Raw genomic sequence first — 16,899 nt, forward strand, 5'->3', positions numbered from 1 at the left:
CTCATTACTTCTCTACCGCACTACGACCACACGATGGCACTACCAGCGCACCACTGCCCCTCGATCGCCCACGTAAACCGGTCGGACGAACGACAATCGCATACATCGCACTAGTAACCACATCGGACGAGAACATTGATGGATATGGAAATCGCACGTCTAGGGCCTCGAGGTTGGCCTACTTATGGCCCCCGTGCCTTGGCTCTGCGAAAGCAGCTTTGACAAGGGCTCTTGTCGAGGCGCTTTACGTTCAGAGGTCGTGACAACGATCATGATCGTGATCATCGCATACCACAACAAAGCGTCTTTTTGTATTGGGGCTCTTAGCATTACTTCGCATATGTCCCAAGAAGAAATGCTGCCGGCGACTGGATCACTCGAGGCGATGGAAGGCAAGTCGTATTGGTTCGTAGCATTTGCACGATATCGGGCTACCACCAGACAATGATCGAATCTGGCTCTATACGTGGAAGCGACATACAACCGTCTTCTCGCCGTGGACACTACACAAGAGATGGCAGATGCAGGCTTATCGATAATAACGCGGGTACGGGATACACCCCCGTCTCGGACCATGACAATCCGGGGAAGCCTTCCACCCAGGAGAGTTCGTCCTCAATCCTGCCTGGGGGTACTATTGATCCTGTATAATGTTCTGGCATATTTGTTATGCGTAACTGATATACAACCCTGGCCGATTTCAGGTTCCACGAGGCGATCCAGACAATACGGGAGCATGGTCAGCATTAAGTCTCGCAGTGTGGTTTCGAATACCGCTATCGAAGCTCGTAAATCTGGCCTTCAGCACGTTCATGATAACGCTCTCGTCCAATGTTCGAGTCGATTGCAGATTCTCTCCGATGCATATTTTCCCGGCATATTGTACGCAGAGTCCCACTGTTGTTACTCTTCCCGACTTGTACGGGGCATCATCGCTTTCATCACGACTTCTCCGAGTCGAGAAAGACATATTTTACGAATTCGGTAAAGAGATGGAATTCGTGCGACCTCTGCAAGGATGCAGTATCGTATGAAACGGCCTGTATTGAAGCATGCTGCCAGGTTCACGAAGTCACGATGCCCTGAAAGTAGATCCGAGGAACAGCAAGGCCTCACGCATCACGGGACCGACACGGCGTAATGATCGCTCTTTGAAGGTGGGTTTAACTGATTTCATTTATTATATTGCAACGTCCTCCTGAATGGCCTTTGGGACGTCGCTGTATAGTTCATCAAGGCAGATGTGCCAAACTTTCAACGCCAGCTTGATTTCGACTTCAAACACTGGCCATCTTATTCAATCAAGGTAACTTACATATATGCACCTATTCTGGACTGTGCAGCTAGAGCTGTCGCGCAGGAGAAGAGTTGCTAAGGCATGGGGACAATGGAGCTGGCAGGGTCGTTGGCTTTGTCTCTATGGTAAGATCCGGAATTTTGGCAGAACGCAGGCTAGACTACAGTGAGTATTTCTTTGTTTTATCTAAATTCAACAATACTTAAGCTGACGACGGTTTAGTAGTAACCGAAATGCAAAATTACCCTGACAAGTCTACCCCGAGCACGTCCAAAACCCCGCAGCTCAGCGTTCTCACTTGGTGCCACGCAACTTAGCCGCTCGCATCTCACTATCTTCGCATCACAAGCGTCATCATTTAACGACGACTACACTGACTTCACAGGACAAGAAAGAGCTAGGAACGGTGGTCTCAGAAGGTGTCGCTTCCATCGGCTTGCGCTCTTACCTAGAGGGCTTCGTCTAGCTCGTCCGTGGCGGCTTCTCACTCAGTGCCGATCGACCGCTCCCCGTAGCCCAACAAAGGGAGAAAGGCGTAGTCGAGAGAGCTGCGCCGACGCGGGAATACCGTTACTTTCGCGTCATCAGCAAGCTTCGTGCACAAGTATTAGAACAGTGGGTTTGCTTGGCCGGAGGCGCGGCTGCTCTCAGGGCTGTACTCCTGCACGGACCCAAGTCATCGCATCGCGCGAAACCTCCCACGACGCAGCAAACACGCCACACTTGCTGCAACATTACCAAAACTTCACCGGTGCCTAAACGAACGAGTCCCAATTACCTCGCGCTTTTCTGAACGCGATAGCTCTTGTGGTGCGTGCAGGCCGAAGAACGTCACGTGCTGCGCCTGGCGTCGCTGGAAAGTTCAAGAGTTGCGTCTCCGATCTCTTCTTTCTTGCCCTCCCCACACCACCACAATACGACCCAACCACCTCACCCACCGCGCACCATCGATCTACCCGGTCGACCATCAATCACGCGACACTGCCATCGCGTCCGACACATCGACGAGGTAATTCGCGAATCTGCGCCTCCCTTACGCGTCGACACGACATCGTACAAGCGTGAGCTCGACTCGCACAATGGCGGACGAGGCCAACCCACCCGTGCCTGCGGACACCACCAACACTGCTGAACTACCGACGCGTTCCACAGACGCTGTTGCAGAGCCTGCTGTCGCTGAGGCAAAGCCGGCTGAGGACGGTGTCATAACCACCTCAGGTGTCGCTGAAGGTAACCAATTGTCTGCTCGTAAATTTTCCACGGCGCGGTAGCTAACGCGATCGCGAATCAGTTCCCAAAGACGACGCTGCGCAAAAGGACGATGCCGCGAAGGAAGACGCCACTGCTGACGCGCAGGCAGAGCCAACGGCTAGCGACGACGCAAGTAAGTTCAGCCATACTTGATTTCAGACTTCGGGCTCTATGAGCGGTATCAACGTATCAGACTCGCGTACTAACCCATTCTCCCAGATGCTGCTCCAGCCTCCGACGCGCCAGCGACGAATGGCACCCCAGCACCAAAGAAGGCTGCCAACGACAAGCGCAAATCCGGTGCGGGCGTTCCCGAGCACAAGAAGAAGACACCGGCTAAGAAGGGAAAGAAGCCACCACCCGAACTGCGTCTGAATGTCTCGCCTGGTGACATGTTCATGGTCGCCATGCGGGGTTACCAGCCATGGCCAGTCATTGTTTGCGATGAACAAATGCTCCCAGAGTCGCTGCTTAGCAAGCGTCCTGTCAGTGCTAAGCGCATTGACGGTACGTACCGCGAAGACTTTCTCGAGGGCGGCAAAAACGCTAAGGATCGGAGATACCCGGTCATGTTCCTGGGCACCAACGAATTCGCATGGCAAGTCAACACTGAGCTGTTGTCATTCGACATCGAGGAGGTGAAGAAGGACGTGGAGTCCGGCAACCAAGGGAAGAAGAACAAGCAGCTCTGGGAAGCGTATCAGATCGCGGCTGAGGGTCACGACCTGGCACACTTCAAGGAGATGCTGGCTGCCCACGAATCTGCGATGCAAGAAGACGTGGAGCAGAAGGAGCAGAAGAAGAAGGAGAAGGCTGAGAAGTCAGCCAAGCGTAAAAGCACAGCCCCTGACGACTCAGAAGACGCTGAGATGGGAGAAGCTGGTGACGATGCTGCCCCTGCAAAGAAGGCGAAGGCCACCAAGAAGCGCAAGAAGGATGATCAAAGCGATGGCGAGAATGAGAAGGTATGGACCGCATGTTTCCATTGGTTTACGTACTCTAACTTGTTTACAGGCTGTAAAGACTCCCAAGATCAAGTTGACGACTGGCAAGACACCAAAGGCCGCATCAGCCGCGAAACCTAAGAAGGAGCCCAAGTCTAAGAAGAAAGCGAGTGAAGAAGCTGCGCCTGAAACACCAGAAGAGGCTCCTATGACTGAAGAGGAGCGGCTAGTGAAGCGCGAGAAGCAAGTTCTCTACCTCCGTCATCGCTTGCAAAAGGGATTCCTCTCGCGCGACCAGAAACCAAAAGATGAGGACATGACGAGCATGTCCGAGTACCTGAAGCAGCTTGAGGCTCACGAGGATCTAGAGGCTGATATCATAAGAAAGACCAAGGTTCACAAGGTACTGAGGGCAATTCAGAAGCTGGAAACTATTCCGATGGAGGATGCGTACAGCTTCAAGCAGCGCTCCAGTGATCTCCTCTCCAAGTGGGGCCCTGCTCTGGCATCTGACCCTGAGCCTGCCGCTGCCAACGGTGTCAAGAGCGAAGATCGGGAGAAGTCTGAGTCTGCTAAAGACGAGGCGCCGTCTGCTGAGAAGACTACAGAGGAAGAGAAGAAGGACAGTGCCAGTACCGATGCCGCCATCACCAAGACCGCTGACGAGGATGGCGATGTGCACATGTCGGAAGCCGACAAAGATGTCATCAAGGATGCGCCTGCAGCGCAAGAAGAAGCTGAAAAGAGTGGAGAGGGCATCGAGAAGACGACAGCTGAGCCTGAGACGGCTGCTGCGGCCACGGATGATGCGTCCACCTAAACGCAGCGCGCTCACGAGCAATGAGCAAGGAAATGGCGTATTCAGCCCTGTTACAGTCGTCTTTCTGCAGCAGCCTGACTGCAATACTGAAGCGTAACGGCTTGCGATGGTTGGTACGAGCACGCATGAGCGAGACGTGTTCGGGTATCTCTACGGCGGGCGCACCAGCTTTGGTATCTTGGACGATAAGGTCATCTGTGTACATATATATAGTGCTGAACAAGCAGGGTTAGTGGAGTTCGATGAGAAGACGCGTGCTCATTCTTCGCGACATGTGTTTCTTTTCATGGGTTCTCGGAGATTAGTGAGCTTTAGCGGAGTCAGAGACTGTCCTAGCGATCGATAACAATTGGAATTATCTCATTAACATGCCACTGTTGTATTCCACTGTGATCACATTGATTACTCTTCTCATGTTTTTGTTCTCCACGCGTATGTATCATGGCCATTGTGGCGCGCGCATCGCGTGGAGCAATGAATGCCCCGCTATCATTATGACGTACTCTTCGCGCGTTGAGCTCCATAACAAAACCATAGCCGTGGAAAGCTCATCACAGCAATCAAACAACACTCGAGACTCCTACTTTTTCTCGTACTAAACACCCAATACATAATTCAGCCCCCCGAGCAGATTTCAAGATGGCCAGCGCAACTAGGAAAGACCTCCTGAAGAAGGTATACAACATGGTACCACCCATGCTCGAAAGTTTTCACAAGGGTAAGCAATGGTGTACAATCATGCCCCCGACCAGATTCTGATGCCTTCGAACAGGTCAATTGGGTCGTGTAGCTGTCATTGGTGGTAGTGAAGACTACACTGGTGCGCCTTACTTTTCTGCTATGGCATCCGCAAAGCTAGGTTGCGACATGGTAGGAACATACACATATCCTCGTCCTGAACAATCTACTCACCTTAATACAGTCCCATGTGATTTGCGAACCCGGCGCCGGTGCGGTTATCAAGACTTACTCGCCCAATCTCATGGTACACCCTTACATGCGTCAATCAAAGAACCTCGCCAAGTCCGAAAGCGCGGACAGCGTCACCGCAGAAGTAGTAGCCATGCTCTCACGTCTCCACGTCATCGTCATTGGTCCCGGTCTTGGTCGCGATGAACTCATGCAAGACACCTGCGCACAGGTCATTCAAGAGGCAAGGAAGCAGGGCATTCCGTTCGTGCTGGACGCAGACGGTCTCTACCTCGCACAGACAAGGCCAGAACTCGTGGACGGCTGCACTGAATGTATTCTTACACCCAACGTTGTCGAATTCGGAAGGCTAGCCAAGGCCAAGGGTGTAGATGTCAACGAAGGCGATCCTTCAGAGCTGTGCGCTAAGCTGTCGAAGGCATTCGGCGGTGTTACCATCATCCAGAAGGGTGCCAAGGACTATATCTCCAACGGTTCTCACACACTCATTTCTGAGGGCGAGGGTGGCCTGAAGCGCTCTGGTGGCCAAGGTGACACTCTTACTGGCAGCCTAGCGACCCTGTTGGCGTACAGGAAAGCATACCACGATAAGATCTGGGACATTGGTACCGAGATGTCAAGGAGCGAGACTCTTGCTCTTGCGGCGTATGGTGGATCATGCATCACTAGGGAGTGCTCGAAGCTCGCGTTCAAGGAGAAGGGCAGATCGCTGCAAGCCAGCGACTTGACTGGCTATGTTCACACTGCGTTCCTCAACGTCATTGGTGAGAGGGAAGAGACTCCTATGTTGTGAGCTGGGGATGGATCTTTTCGCGATAACAAAAGTAATCGTCTTTGGCAAAGCACATTTTGTGTCAAAGACTGGCAGGTAATATATAAGGAACTGTAATAAATTGTACAACTACATGTTTTGAACCAATTTGTACGACTTCTCCTCTTCGTAATGAGATTACTTGACGAACCAACAAAGTATCTGTGTAACAAGTACATAGGCTGGGGGTGGGCGCGAATTTGCTGAATAATATCTTTACAGTAAGAAACAGCGTCTAGATACTGAGGAGTGTAACAATCATTAATGGATTACGATAGGATATCCTGTCACAAGATATTGTCTGCCTCAACTTAGACCATGTAGTATCATTTGTAATGTAGCCTCTCGTAGACTTCTAACGCAAAATAGCTTTGCGCAATCACCCTGTGTCGTGAACACACGCTCAAAGGTAGACGCGCTACATAAAAAGTAGCTCGAAAACGATACCTAACAAGACGTCATACCCTTATGGAAAGATGAAATGAGCGCATGAATACGTAGGGAATCCGTAAATAGACAGCGTGCATGATGAAAATGTTCCGGTTATTGAGAATTGCGTTGGTGGTTGTGCTGATGAGGCTCAGCGACTGCGCATATGCAAGGGGCCACCTCGGGACGAAAGAGGTCGTAGGTCGGGAATCTACACCCAATGTAAGCAACGTTGATCGATCTCGGGGTTAAGGAACTGATATTAGCGCACAGAGAAGTTCTTATCTAGGTAAACGTACGCGCTTCGCCCCAACCGGATGCCTTTCTTTGTCCTCCAAAATATTGGAATGCATCCCCGCGTTCATCTGTGCAAAAAGAGTATCAGTGCAGCTATGTGTGGACAAAGGGATACTTTGAGCAAGGCTACCGTCATCGAGTTGTGTATATGTAAATTTGTGTGCTCACGACTACACTTCCTATCATCTTTACTGGAAAATGGCACACCCTGCAGAGGACTACTATGACATGCCTGTCGAGATGTTGCCTTCTGCGAACTTTGCAGGCCGCCCTACGAGCGACATCAGCATGAGCATGTACGACGGGCTTTGGGATTTAGTGTTCTCCCCCTCCTGCTATTCTTCCGAAGACGAAGCGGCATACGATGACGATGAAGCTTCTATACAGCAACGAACCCCACCGCGATCATCTCCTTCGCCTACTCAGATGGAGTCGCCAGTGAGACCAACAATCAGAGTAACGTCACCGACGCTCAAAGAAAAGAGAATTATATGGGGAGAAAGCTTGGGCAACGATGAGAGCATGATAGATCGACCACGATTGCGGAAGAAGTCCCAGACAGCACCTCCTGGCGGCTTTGAAGCACAGGTTGCACCACCCCTGGAGCCACGACGGGCCATCAGTGTAAGGTTGAGCTACTCGAACACAATCAGGAAAAGAAGGCCGAAGTCGGATGATGGGTCTGCGAACTGCTTGGATACTAGGAAGGTCTCTAGCAATGGGGTATTGGGACCACGGAGGGCATTGCCGAAACCACCATGCCAGGATAACGAGGCGACATCGCATTGTACGACGCGCACGCTCGGCTCCTATCTCGATAAGTCGCGAGGGCAGGGAACATTGAAACAGAAGCAGCTTAGAACGCTGAATACTCTGAACACAGCTCTGGCGGACTTTGAGTCAAAGATATTACCTACCTCGCCCAGCTCGATGTCGGAAACACCACAAGAATGTTACGCAACACCAGAACGGATTGCGACAAGTGGAACTTTAGGTAGTCCACGCTCATCTCACTCGTGGGGTCTGAAATTAGTCCGACCTGTCAGACCTATTGCTCATATAACCCACTCGCCCTCCTCCGCACGGCCAAACGTAGAAGCCCATTATACGCTAAAGCGCAAACACCATGGAGATGTTGACGCGGCTGAACGGCGGAGAGTTTATCTACCCGGGGCGATCATGCTTGCAGAGCATCCAGCTAAGCTTCGCAGAGATTCTGTCGCAACGCTTGATCCATTTACGTTTGACCCCAAGCTAGACTCACCAGGAAGGCGAACATCGGATACCGCAGGGCTGGATAGTATGGTCATGTTTTTTGAGGAGTTTGGTGTGGTCGCAAAGGTTACTGAAGCCACCTTTGACCAGTATTGGCTACGACAAAGTCTAAACATGAGTGACGCCATGGACGAAGAGATGGAGGACTTTGTCGCCCGCAAGGCAAGCGTATCAAGCGTGAAGGAGGTAGGGCCAATGGGTCCTTATGTCGCCCAGGGTCCTCCCGGATTGAAGTCCTCGTTCTCGTCCGCGTCATCTATGGTTTCTATGCACCCACCAGAAAAACGTAAGCGGAGTAGGCTGAGAGGACTGCTATCACCAGGCCTTCCTGGCGCAGCCTTTCTCAAGTCCCCTGCAAGTCGGGGACAGCAGATCGAAAGTTCATAACCAAGATAGCAATAATGTAGATTGAATCAATAAAACCTTAGGGAAATGAGCCGCGTACCACGATTCAGGCTGGGATACCTAGATACCTGGGGTTGTGCTCTGCCAAGGCGTGATAGCGATGAGGTGCCATCCTGAACGGGTAGTTCACGACACATGGGCTGGCGGTTGCGAGCATGGGAGACGATCAATGAGCCTGGACTCTTCGTTTTGCTGACATGTCTAACGCGAGCAAGAAAATTGATGGCGATCCGCCGTTTCCGCATTTCGCGTACCCATGAGCGATGACGACTGACGGCTTGTGATTCAGCCGTGCGGTAGACGCTTTGGGAATAAGAGGGCCATTGGCGCGGCGCCAGAGGAAAAACGTGTGGGTTACGCCTCTGCCACTGACAGCACAGTTTGCCAAATTCGAATGGACGCATGAAACCTGGTGGTCCCTCACCGAGTGTGGGTTCACGATAGGGTAGCACTGGGGGGTCCCCAGGATCGAGGAGCCAGGGTCGGTGTGTTGGCTTCCGTGTACCAAAAGTGAGGCAGCGAATGAAAATTGCTGCTGCCCCCTTTTGTCCAATGAAACATCAGACGGATGGCATCGATCGCCAGCGAGGATAGCCCTTCTGAGCTCACCTTGGCCCTTCGTCCACCGCTCAGCGCGGGCCGCATTCGTCAGACGCTCTCTAACACGAGCCAGCGCATCGCTCGTCCCCCATGTCCTGAGGTGGTGCTAAAAGCACATCCTCCCCTTCCCAACCCGCACTCTCACTTATTCATCGCCTCGCATTTCTGAAATAACCCCATTTGCTTCCTTCTTCACAATCATCTACTACCACCAACGTAAGATTTTCCTGCACAGACAAGCCCTTCTTTTGGCCGTTGTTGCTGATCATCGTTTCGACCAGTCTGCTTCTTACACCGCTACCACTATTCTTACCATCTCACCACCCCTCAGACGTCATGGCCTCGACTCTTGCGAATAGTAGTAGCAGTAGTAGTAATACCTACGTCGCCTTCCTCGAACAAGCCAAGCACGACTTCTGCGTGAGCAACGCACACCTCTCAGAGGAGGAGCTAAACCGCGCCTGGTTCCAGGCCGCCTGCCAACCGTCGCAACCCTCCATGGCCCACCAGGTCCCACGGTCAATGGCCTTTAACACGTCAAACATGACCCAGCTCCCAGTATGGACACATTTTTGGTCTACTCGTCCCTGATCTAACACCCACTAGACAACTGGCTTCGAATCAATGGACCGGACTCGTTCTGCTCCCGTCATGAATCGCTCCGACTCGGCAATGACCAACAACCTACACCGCTCAAACACCACCTACTCTGGCTGGCCGTCCATGTCCCAAGAGTCCAACACCGACTACACGCTCTACTCTGACACTTCCATGCGAAGACAGCCGACTCTTCAGTCGATGCCAGAGACTGCTTACAACAGCATCGCTGAGTACAGTGTTGGCGACTATGTCAGCAGCTGTATCCAGCCAGAGAACTCATCTTCCCTCCCCACCCCCCAGCATTCACAGCAGTTGCAACTGACACCAAGCTTGCAGTGGAGTTCGTCTTCGGACGTCTCCTCACCCAGCACACCGTCAACCGCTCTGATGACGCCTGTTACTCAATCTAGTAACATGAGTCGTCAGGGTAGTTATAACCCTCTGTTTTTTGATAACATTTCCATGTCGCGTAATCAGTCAACTTCTTCATGTATGCCCATCCTCCCAGAGGATGGGTCATTTCCTTATTCCTTTAACGTCGCATCAAAGCCCATCAGCGAGTCCGCTGATGGTTCTCATTTTCTCAACTTCACTGGCTCCTCCAGTGAAGCTTTCCTTTCTTCATCTGTTCCTGCAAGTGCGCATGCACTTGCCTCTTCCGACAACGATCAGTCGTGCCTGGCGGAGGATATGCGGAGGTCGACTTCAGCTTCATCAAGCGAGGGTTACTCGAGCGAGGTCTCTGCACCTTCATCGACCAACTCTCGTCAATCGCAACGCGAACGCGAGATCAATGCGCAAGCTGCGTCTCGCAAGATTGCCCCAAAAGCAATCGACAATAATGACATGACCGAGTCCGCGTCATCCAATGCTCAGATGACAAGGATAAGGTCTGAGGATGGATCCTCTAAGACTGTCGGTGTCTTGTCAAAGACACCGTACGTGCGTCCTCAACACCCCAAGATCAAGTGTAACTTTTGCAACGAGCGACCCGATGGGTTCCGTGGCACACATGAGCTTGACCGTCACATTGCTCGCGCCCATGCCTCTCGCAGGAAGGGCTACATCTGCGTCGACTCTTCAGCCGACAAGAAGTTCCTCGCCAACTGTAAGCATTGCCGTAACAAGAAGGTGTACGGCGCGTACTACAACGCTGCCGCTCACCTTCGACGTGCGCATTTCCATCCCCGTAAGAGGGGCAGGAAGGGCAAGAATGACGAGAAGCGTGGTGGTATCGGTGGCGGAGACGACCCTCCCATGGAGTATCTCAAGCAAAACTGGATCAAAGAGGTGGAGGTCGACAACAAGCCCACTCCTCAATCACCCGAAAGCGCTTCCGACAACGATGCGTCTGAACAGATCGACAACACCTTCGACACTAGTTCGTACGACATCGACAACACTGCTGTTCCTGCTGCCGCTTACCCTCCGTCGCAACAGCCGCTTCCGATGGCGATGCCCATGCAAGTACCCATGATCGACCAAGTCCCTATTGACCCAAATCAATACATGGACTATGGTATGAACATGCATGCGAATGAGCCCATGGTGTTTGACAACACCACTTTCTTCGACCCGAACCTACCTCTTCCCACCGATATGAGTAACTTCCAGTTCGACGCGTACATGGGTCCTTGAGCCCATGCACCCCCTGCTCTCTTCCTTCAACCTCATCCTCTTTCTCATACTTGGCTCTTTGAGTCGTCGATGTACATAACGTTGGGTCTGGGGCCGTTTGCATTTTTTGTCGTCTTTGGCGTTTGATGAATTGTGACCACCAGTTTGACTTCCTATGGAGCAGCTGTGGTAGGTCTGCATCGTGGCGCTATTTTTATTATTTTTTTGGTCACGCTCGTCGACGTAAATGATAGAGATTTGCTTGGCTTATAGAGAGTGATGTTGCCCTTTTGAGGCGCTCACATAACGTTCCGATGTTGCTATCGCATAACGTTAATGCCTGTGTAGGTACTACCACCGGGCTTGAAAGAAATAAAAATAAAATAATCAAAATCTACATGTACGCGTTGATGTGATGTTTGGTTCTGCCCTTCTTCCGGTCCATGCTCAACGTCCTTCGTATCGACCACGACAAACAGCAAGCAGACAAGGGTTGCTACTTGCTTGCCTTCTTCCGCGCATCTCTTCATGATATTGTGTTCACCTACAACGGTACTTCAGGATCACGGCGAGTTTAGTGATACTAGTTAGTACCTCGCATGACCTTCCTCTCACTCACAGTATGCGTGCACAAGACTGTACACTAGTCGTTCCATCTTGAAATACTATACCATATATTTGCAACTCCTGTTGGACACGTGCTTGCAGTATACCAGGCCTTGGCGACAGTGCTAGAGCTTGGCTTGATCGCTTTCTCCTTTCCTGTACTAATGTGGGACTGCGAAGATCCTTTGTTGATGACTTGGGGGCAATCGTGTATAGTAAGAATGTGACTCGACTTGGAGAAGTGTATTCGTTTTGTTAGCAAATGACATCGATACCGTAGGATGTCATGTGTATCGCTCCTCCCATGCTCCCTGAACAAGCCTGTATAGACCAAGATGTATTCCTCCGCCTCTTCTCGAGATCAAAAAGACCTAGTAGCTGGAGTTGGGGTAGTTGCCACCACCTTGTGTCGAGTTATCAACGGGGTTGGCGGGTCCACCAGTCTGGCCCAATGCACCACCAGCTTGTGTCGCTTCGCCCTTTGACTGCTTGATAGCCTCTCTCGCTTCAGCTTGTTCAGCCTTCTTCCTGTTCCGCTATTAGCACATGATCTACTCACACAAACAGTACACAACACTCACCTGTCCAAGTCGCTTGCGAGATCAGGCTGCTCTCCACCACCGCCCATACCCTTTCCTCCCTTGGCCACCGCATCGGCCACACGTCCCTCGCCCGGCGCAGCCATTTGTTGCCCATCCAACTCCTTGTGCCTTCCTACGTCTTCGTGGGTCAGACCTTTCCTCTCTTCACCCGCTGGTGCGCCGTGTACACCCATGCCTTCCTCGAATTTTGCATTCCGTAGTCCCTCGGCATCGGTAGCTTGCTTGGTGGGAATGCGTTGGTCGACGGTGGCAGCGTTGTCGGTGGCGTTGAACTCTGTTTGAACTTGCTCTTTTGGGTCTTTTTGCGCTGGGTTGCCAGGTGTGATGTAGGCTTGGTTTAGGGAGGGCTGCGAGGGGCCCTGGGGATCGAGACCGGACATTTTTGGTGGAGGTAGATGTGGTTGTAGTTGTGAGTAATTAGAATGTCAATTGATGGTGAGGATGTGGATGTAAAGAGTATGCGAGGTTGAAAATTAGGAGGATTGGGTTTGTATATGGGAAATCAGGCTGAAGCTCTCAAGGACATTGTTTTGGCTATCTGCCATCGCTATGACGTCTGCGGGGTGGGCCCGTCATTCATTCCCGCCCCACCAATGCGCGCCGTTGTCATGTGAGGACGTGGAAAACAAACGTCTGAGCCGCGTTTTAGTCTTGTCTCGTAGTCATTGGTATCGGCGCGGCACGATGGCGGGAAGACTAGGTGCGAGATCGGTCCCAAAACTTGCATGCGGCCGTGCAACGAGAAACCAGATAGATACACGCAGGTCTTCGTGTACGCTGCCGCCTACAATAAAACGAACGTACCGAGGTGAAGAACGTTACACTCATGTAGACTTCTGGGTTATACATACGTATACAGTATATGTAGTATTGTTTGTTACTTGCTGATATAGTAGGTGATGGGTTGGGTACTTCTCTTGGATGGAGAGCGTGCTTGCCGCAGGTGCTAAGAAAGTACGCCTCGGATGACCTCACTCAACTACTTGGATGATGTTAGTTGTAGGAAACAATATCATATCGTCGCCACAACTTCGTATCGCCTAATGTATGGTAAGAGGTATATGCACCGTAACCACTACAGGCCGTGGAATAATGAGCACGCGAGCTCGAACTCCCAACACACCCATCGAGTAACCCTATGAGTTACAGAGCCGGCCAGCCCAAAACCTAGATATCCCTGAACGCCTTAATAATGATTCGTGACCAAACGCCTTCGCTATGCTTGTACAATGAACGGCCAGATATCACTCCATTTCCATTTCCATTTCCACGTCCGCCGAGGGCTCTCTTGTTTCGACGTTGTTTGTCGTTTCGCGGCTTTCTCGTTTTGACTCGGCTGCTTTGGCTGCTCTTTCACGAGTTCTGCGACACCACTCTTCTATCGATTCGGCGCCTCCTCCTTCGATTTTGATGGTCTTTGGTTCGGCTGGGACTCCCAGAACGGTGCCTTGGAAACGCGATTCGACACCGGTCTTGCTGTGCTTCTTCATGAGAGCTAGGGAAGCAGTTAGTACGTCTGTAGCCGTGTAGAGAGGTATTTGGACATACTGTTTAAATAGTCCTCCATTTCTTCCTGGTCAAGCTGCTCTGTCGGGTTGGTTGCAACTGGCTTGTAGATGCCGGCTATGCGCCGAATCTCCTTGTTCTGGTCGCCTTTGACCCATTCAATGAACTCGGTCACATCTGCTGTGTCTTCGGCGTCGCGACGGGCTGCCTCGTTCTCGCGGGCTCCCGTTTCCTCGTTGTACTCATCGAGCGGTTTGCGCAATATCTCCTTCCACAATTCTTCCCCGGCTGTCATGGTCGGCACAAGAAGGGCGCAGTCCTGCATTGCCATGCGCACATCGCTAATGTCTGGGGTGAGGTCGTTGTGGTTGGAGAAGGCATTGTAGGCTGTGCGCTCTGCTAGTAGTGATAAGTAGCGTGCCGTAAGGTCTACGATGGTGTCGACAGCCGAAGGTTTGCCGTGTTGGAAGCCCGTGGCGCGTAGAATGTGGAGGACGGCGGGCCGCAGCAGGTTGAGGAAGAGGTCGTTTTGGGACATGCTGGCGGTGGTGTGGGCGATGGAAGATGCAGAGGTCCGCTGCTGTGTGGTGCTGTTAGGGCGGGAACAGCAGGCGCATGGTGGTCTTGTCCGGCGCAGCGAGTGTAAAGAAAGTGAAGGTACGCGACTGGAAAGCTTTGGCCCTTCACTGCGGTGAACGCCAAGGCCGACGCCCGTGGAATGCCAACGCTTCCGACTCACCTACCCAGCTTTCCCACCACCGTGTGCCCTCGCGAATGTCGCGCACCCAGGCGCGCAGTCCCACACCTACGTCTTGAACAACGAAACTCCCCGTACCGCCGCCCAAGATGAAGCTCAAACTCAAGAACCCGAATGCGCTTCCTGGCGATGCGCCGCCCGCCGCACCTCCCCCGTCCGACGCGCCTACACCCGTTTCCGCGAAGCCAGGAGGCCTCAAGCTGAAGCTGAAGCCTTCAGGACCCGCGGCTGGCGAGCCTGCAGATGGCCAGAATGGCGAAGGTACCAAAGTTAAGCGCAAGTACACCAAGAAGCCCAAACTCGATGAAAGCGGCAATGTCATTCCCCCGGGAAAGCCTGGACCGAAGAAGAGGGCACGCGAAGACGGCGACGATATCGATTCACCTGCCGCGAAGCGCAAGCCGAAACCCACCGCGAAGAGCCTCGCCATGGCCAATGACAGCGGCGACGACGACGACGATTACGCCGCAGTCCAACAACCTCCGCCTCAGCCTATCAAGTCACACAACCGTACTCAGTCTATCAAGCTCTCGATCAAACCGAAGGGAAGCATGACCTCGGCGAGACCAGCCATCCTAAAGGTCAAAGGCGCAGGAAAGCCGCCAGTCAGACCATATGGTGTCGGATATGACAGCGAGGCAGAAGAGGCGGAACCTGACCCGGCTATCGAATCTCAGTTTGTGTTGCGCATGAAGCCAGGCCCAGACTGCGATTTGCTGCGCAAGTCCATCGAAGAGAAGACCATTGGCAAGAGTGTGTCACAGGGAGGGCCCGGCGTACACTTCCGATTCTTTGACCGCGAGGGCCGCCGTGCTATGCTCACTGTACAAGGCCGCCACTACGCTGCGACTATGGTCGAGTTACCCGCAGTCATAGAGTCACTGAAGAGTTGGAACAAGAAGGACTGGGTCAAGACCGCAGACGTCTGCCAGATGCTGCTAGTCCTGGACGAAGTTAAGAACGAGGAGGAAGCGAAGAAGTATCCACTGCCATCCTACATCTCGCCGGATACCCACCGGTTTCCCCACGGTCTGACGCCACCTATGAAATGGGCCCGCAAACGACGCTTCCGCCCTCGAAAATCATACATCGACGTTGAGCGCGCCGAAGCAGCGTTACACCGACTATTGGAAGCTGACGAGCTCGCCGAGTCAACGAAATATGAGATGGTAGACAGTGAAGCCGAGAGCTCAGAGGAGTCTAGTTCGGAAGAAGAGGTCGACGACGAGGAGATGGCAGACGCTACCCAAGTGGAAGAAATGGATGCCGACCAACTGGAGCAGATGCTTGCCGAAGGACTCATGGATGACGAGGTCGAATTCCAGGGCGACAATGACCAACTGAAGGCTTTGCTCGCGGGTAACGACAACGTGCAAGTTGAACAGGCTGACACGCCCACCACCGCTCACGATGTCGCCATGCACGCTCTCAGCCAGAACGGAAACGTCGTTATCGAAACCGAGACGGCAGCGTCTACACCTGCAGCCGCGACATCTGCAGACGACGACGATGATGACGACGACGAAGATTCCGATGAGGACGTCGATGAGGTGGACGAAGCTGCCGCAGCGGAGGAACAGCGTCAAGAGCAACTTCGGGGCGAAATCGCAGAGTTGGAGAGAGCTATTGTTCAAAGTACAGAAGCACGCGACAGACACACCAACTTCCTCTTCAAGAAGCGCGCACAAACCCAAATCGACAAGCAGAAAGCGGATCTTGCAATCAAGCGTAAGCAGCTGAATGAGGAGGCTGATGAGTGATCATACCTCCCCTAGACCTTGCTCTCTCGGTGAAGGGTTGGTCATGGACATTGGGTAGCGGGGTTTATTAGATGTAGCATCGCTTCGGCGTTCTCAATGGGTAGGGAGCATTCATATGGCGTTTTCTTTGGGCTGGGGTGCAGCACCCATGGCTCTATAGCGGATATTCCCAATTTCATTTATTGCTCACACAGAGATGTGTTCAAGGGGAAGTCTTCCTTGAATGCTTCCATGGAGGGTTCTGTATTTAGTGGAGTACAGAAAACACGCTACCAGACAGGCACTCTGTCTAGAAAATTCCATGTCATGTATGCAATGTACGATCGCGAGATCGTCGTGAGGGTGAAAACATGACAGAGCGACTATGCGAACCATCCGAGTCAGCCCAACTT

The 16,899-nt window shown here is 52.4% G+C and overlaps 8 protein-coding genes across 8 annotated transcripts; 6 read left to right on the forward strand and 2 right to left on the reverse strand.

Moving 5' to 3' along the window:
• Positions 1-2,204: 2,204 nt before the first annotated feature.
• BKA58DRAFT_105042 (uncharacterized protein) lies at positions 2,205-4,697 on the forward strand. Its single transcript, XM_046163819.1, has 4 exons — positions 2,205-2,527; positions 2,589-2,681; positions 2,768-3,513; positions 3,563-4,697. Exons 1-4 carry the CDS (start codon positions 2,377-2,379, stop codon positions 4,310-4,312), a joined length of 1,740 nt encoding a protein of 579 aa, XP_046029716.1. The 5' UTR covers positions 2,205-2,376; the 3' UTR covers positions 4,313-4,697.
• A 1-nt stretch (position 4,698) lies between these two features.
• On the forward strand, positions 4,699-6,506 carry BKA58DRAFT_105108 (YjeF domain-containing protein). Its single transcript, XM_046163820.1, has 3 exons — positions 4,699-5,030; positions 5,085-5,182; positions 5,235-6,506. Exons 1-3 carry the CDS (start codon positions 4,952-4,954, stop codon positions 6,033-6,035), a joined length of 978 nt encoding a protein of 325 aa, XP_046029717.1. The 5' UTR covers positions 4,699-4,951; the 3' UTR covers positions 6,036-6,506.
• Positions 6,507-8,454, forward strand: BKA58DRAFT_105109 (uncharacterized protein). The gene has a single exon (XM_046163821.1). It carries the CDS (start codon positions 6,978-6,980, stop codon positions 8,439-8,441), a length of 1,464 nt encoding a protein of 487 aa, XP_046029718.1. The 5' UTR covers positions 6,507-6,977; the 3' UTR covers positions 8,442-8,454.
• Positions 8,455-9,208: 754 nt separating this feature from the next.
• On the forward strand, positions 9,209-11,675 carry BKA58DRAFT_378152 (key lime pathogenicity protein). Its single transcript, XM_046169681.1, has one exon. The coding sequence runs from the start codon at positions 9,684-9,686 to the stop codon at positions 11,295-11,297; it is 1,614 nt and encodes a 537-aa protein (XP_046029719.1). The 5' UTR covers positions 9,209-9,683; the 3' UTR covers positions 11,298-11,675.
• Positions 9,210-9,617, forward strand: BKA58DRAFT_333215 (uncharacterized protein; the record flags this gene model as incomplete). The annotated part of the gene is made up of 2 exons (XM_046168198.1): positions 9,210-9,275; positions 9,341-9,617. A coding segment is annotated over exon 2 (222 nt), but the record flags the coding sequence as incomplete, so codon positions are not given.
• Positions 11,676-12,029: 354 nt separating the features above from the next.
• Positions 12,030-13,000, reverse strand: BKA58DRAFT_105125 (uncharacterized protein). Its single transcript, XM_046163823.1, has 2 exons — positions 12,464-13,000; positions 12,030-12,410 (listed from the first exon to the last, which is right to left on the reverse strand). The coding sequence occupies exons 1-2, from the start codon at positions 12,862-12,864 to the stop codon at positions 12,254-12,256; spliced, it is 558 nt and encodes a 185-aa protein (XP_046029721.1). The 5' UTR covers positions 12,865-13,000; the 3' UTR covers positions 12,030-12,253.
• A 677-nt stretch (positions 13,001-13,677) lies between these two features.
• BKA58DRAFT_105123 (uncharacterized protein) lies at positions 13,678-14,632 on the reverse strand. The gene is made up of 2 exons (XM_046163822.1): positions 14,033-14,632; positions 13,678-13,979 (listed from the first exon to the last, which is right to left on the reverse strand). Exons 1-2 carry the CDS (start codon positions 14,526-14,528, stop codon positions 13,729-13,731), a joined length of 747 nt encoding a protein of 248 aa, XP_046029722.1. The 5' UTR covers positions 14,529-14,632; the 3' UTR covers positions 13,678-13,728.
• Positions 14,633-14,726: 94 nt separating this feature from the next.
• BKA58DRAFT_378155 (transcription initiation factor TFIID subunit 7) lies at positions 14,727-16,888 on the forward strand. Its single transcript, XM_046169682.1, has one exon. It carries the CDS (start codon positions 14,837-14,839, stop codon positions 16,505-16,507), a length of 1,671 nt encoding a protein of 556 aa, XP_046029723.1. The 5' UTR covers positions 14,727-14,836; the 3' UTR covers positions 16,508-16,888.
• The last annotated feature ends 11 nt before the right edge of the window (positions 16,889-16,899 follow it).

The sequence above is a fragment of the Alternaria rosae genome (assembly GCF_020736505.1).
Source record: "Alternaria rosae strain MPI-PUGE-AT-0040 chromosome Unknown BKA58scaffold_2, whole genome shotgun sequence".
In the NCBI taxonomy this organism is placed as follows: domain Eukaryota; kingdom Fungi; phylum Ascomycota; class Dothideomycetes; order Pleosporales; family Pleosporaceae; genus Alternaria; species Alternaria rosae.

Bases quoted from the DNA above. Each gene is read 5' to 3' on its own strand.
- BKA58DRAFT_105042 (XM_046163819.1), top strand. From the start codon at position 2,377: ATGGCGGACGAGGCCAACCCACCCGTGCCTGCGGACACCACCAACACT. The intron at 2,528-2,588 runs GTAACCAATTGT...ATCGCGAATCAG, and splicing joins CACCTCAGGTGTCGCTGAAG to TTCCCAAAGACGACGCTGCG. The intron at 3,514-3,562 runs GTATGGACCGCA...ACTTGTTTACAG, and splicing joins GCGATGGCGAGAATGAGAAG to GCTGTAAAGACTCCCAAGAT.
- BKA58DRAFT_105108 (XM_046163820.1), top strand. From the start codon at position 4,952: ATGGCCAGCGCAACTAGGAAAGACCTCCTGAAGAAGGTATACAACATG. The intron at 5,031-5,084 runs GTAAGCAATGGT...GCCTTCGAACAG, and splicing joins GCTCGAAAGTTTTCACAAGG to GTCAATTGGGTCGTGTAGCT. The intron at 5,183-5,234 runs GTAGGAACATAC...ACCTTAATACAG, and splicing joins CAAAGCTAGGTTGCGACATG to TCCCATGTGATTTGCGAACC.
- BKA58DRAFT_105109 (XM_046163821.1), top strand. From the start codon at position 6,978: ATGGCACACCCTGCAGAGGACTACTATGACATGCCTGTCGAGATGTTG.
- BKA58DRAFT_378152 (XM_046169681.1), top strand. From the start codon at position 9,684: ATGGACCGGACTCGTTCTGCTCCCGTCATGAATCGCTCCGACTCGGCA.
- BKA58DRAFT_105125 (XM_046163823.1), bottom strand. From the start codon at position 12,864: ATGTCCGGTCTCGATCCCCAGGGCCCCTCGCAGCCCTCCCTAAACCAA. The intron at 12,411-12,463 runs GTGAGTGTTGTG...ATAGCGGAACAG, and splicing joins CTCGCAAGCGACTTGGACAG to GAAGAAGGCTGAACAAGCTG.
- BKA58DRAFT_105123 (XM_046163822.1), bottom strand. From the start codon at position 14,528: ATGTCCCAAAACGACCTCTTCCTCAACCTGCTGCGGCCCGCCGTCCTC. The intron at 13,980-14,032 runs GTATGTCCAAAT...CTGCTTCCCTAG, and splicing joins AATGGAGGACTATTTAAACA to CTCTCATGAAGAAGCACAGC.
- BKA58DRAFT_378155 (XM_046169682.1), top strand. From the start codon at position 14,837: ATGAAGCTCAAACTCAAGAACCCGAATGCGCTTCCTGGCGATGCGCCG.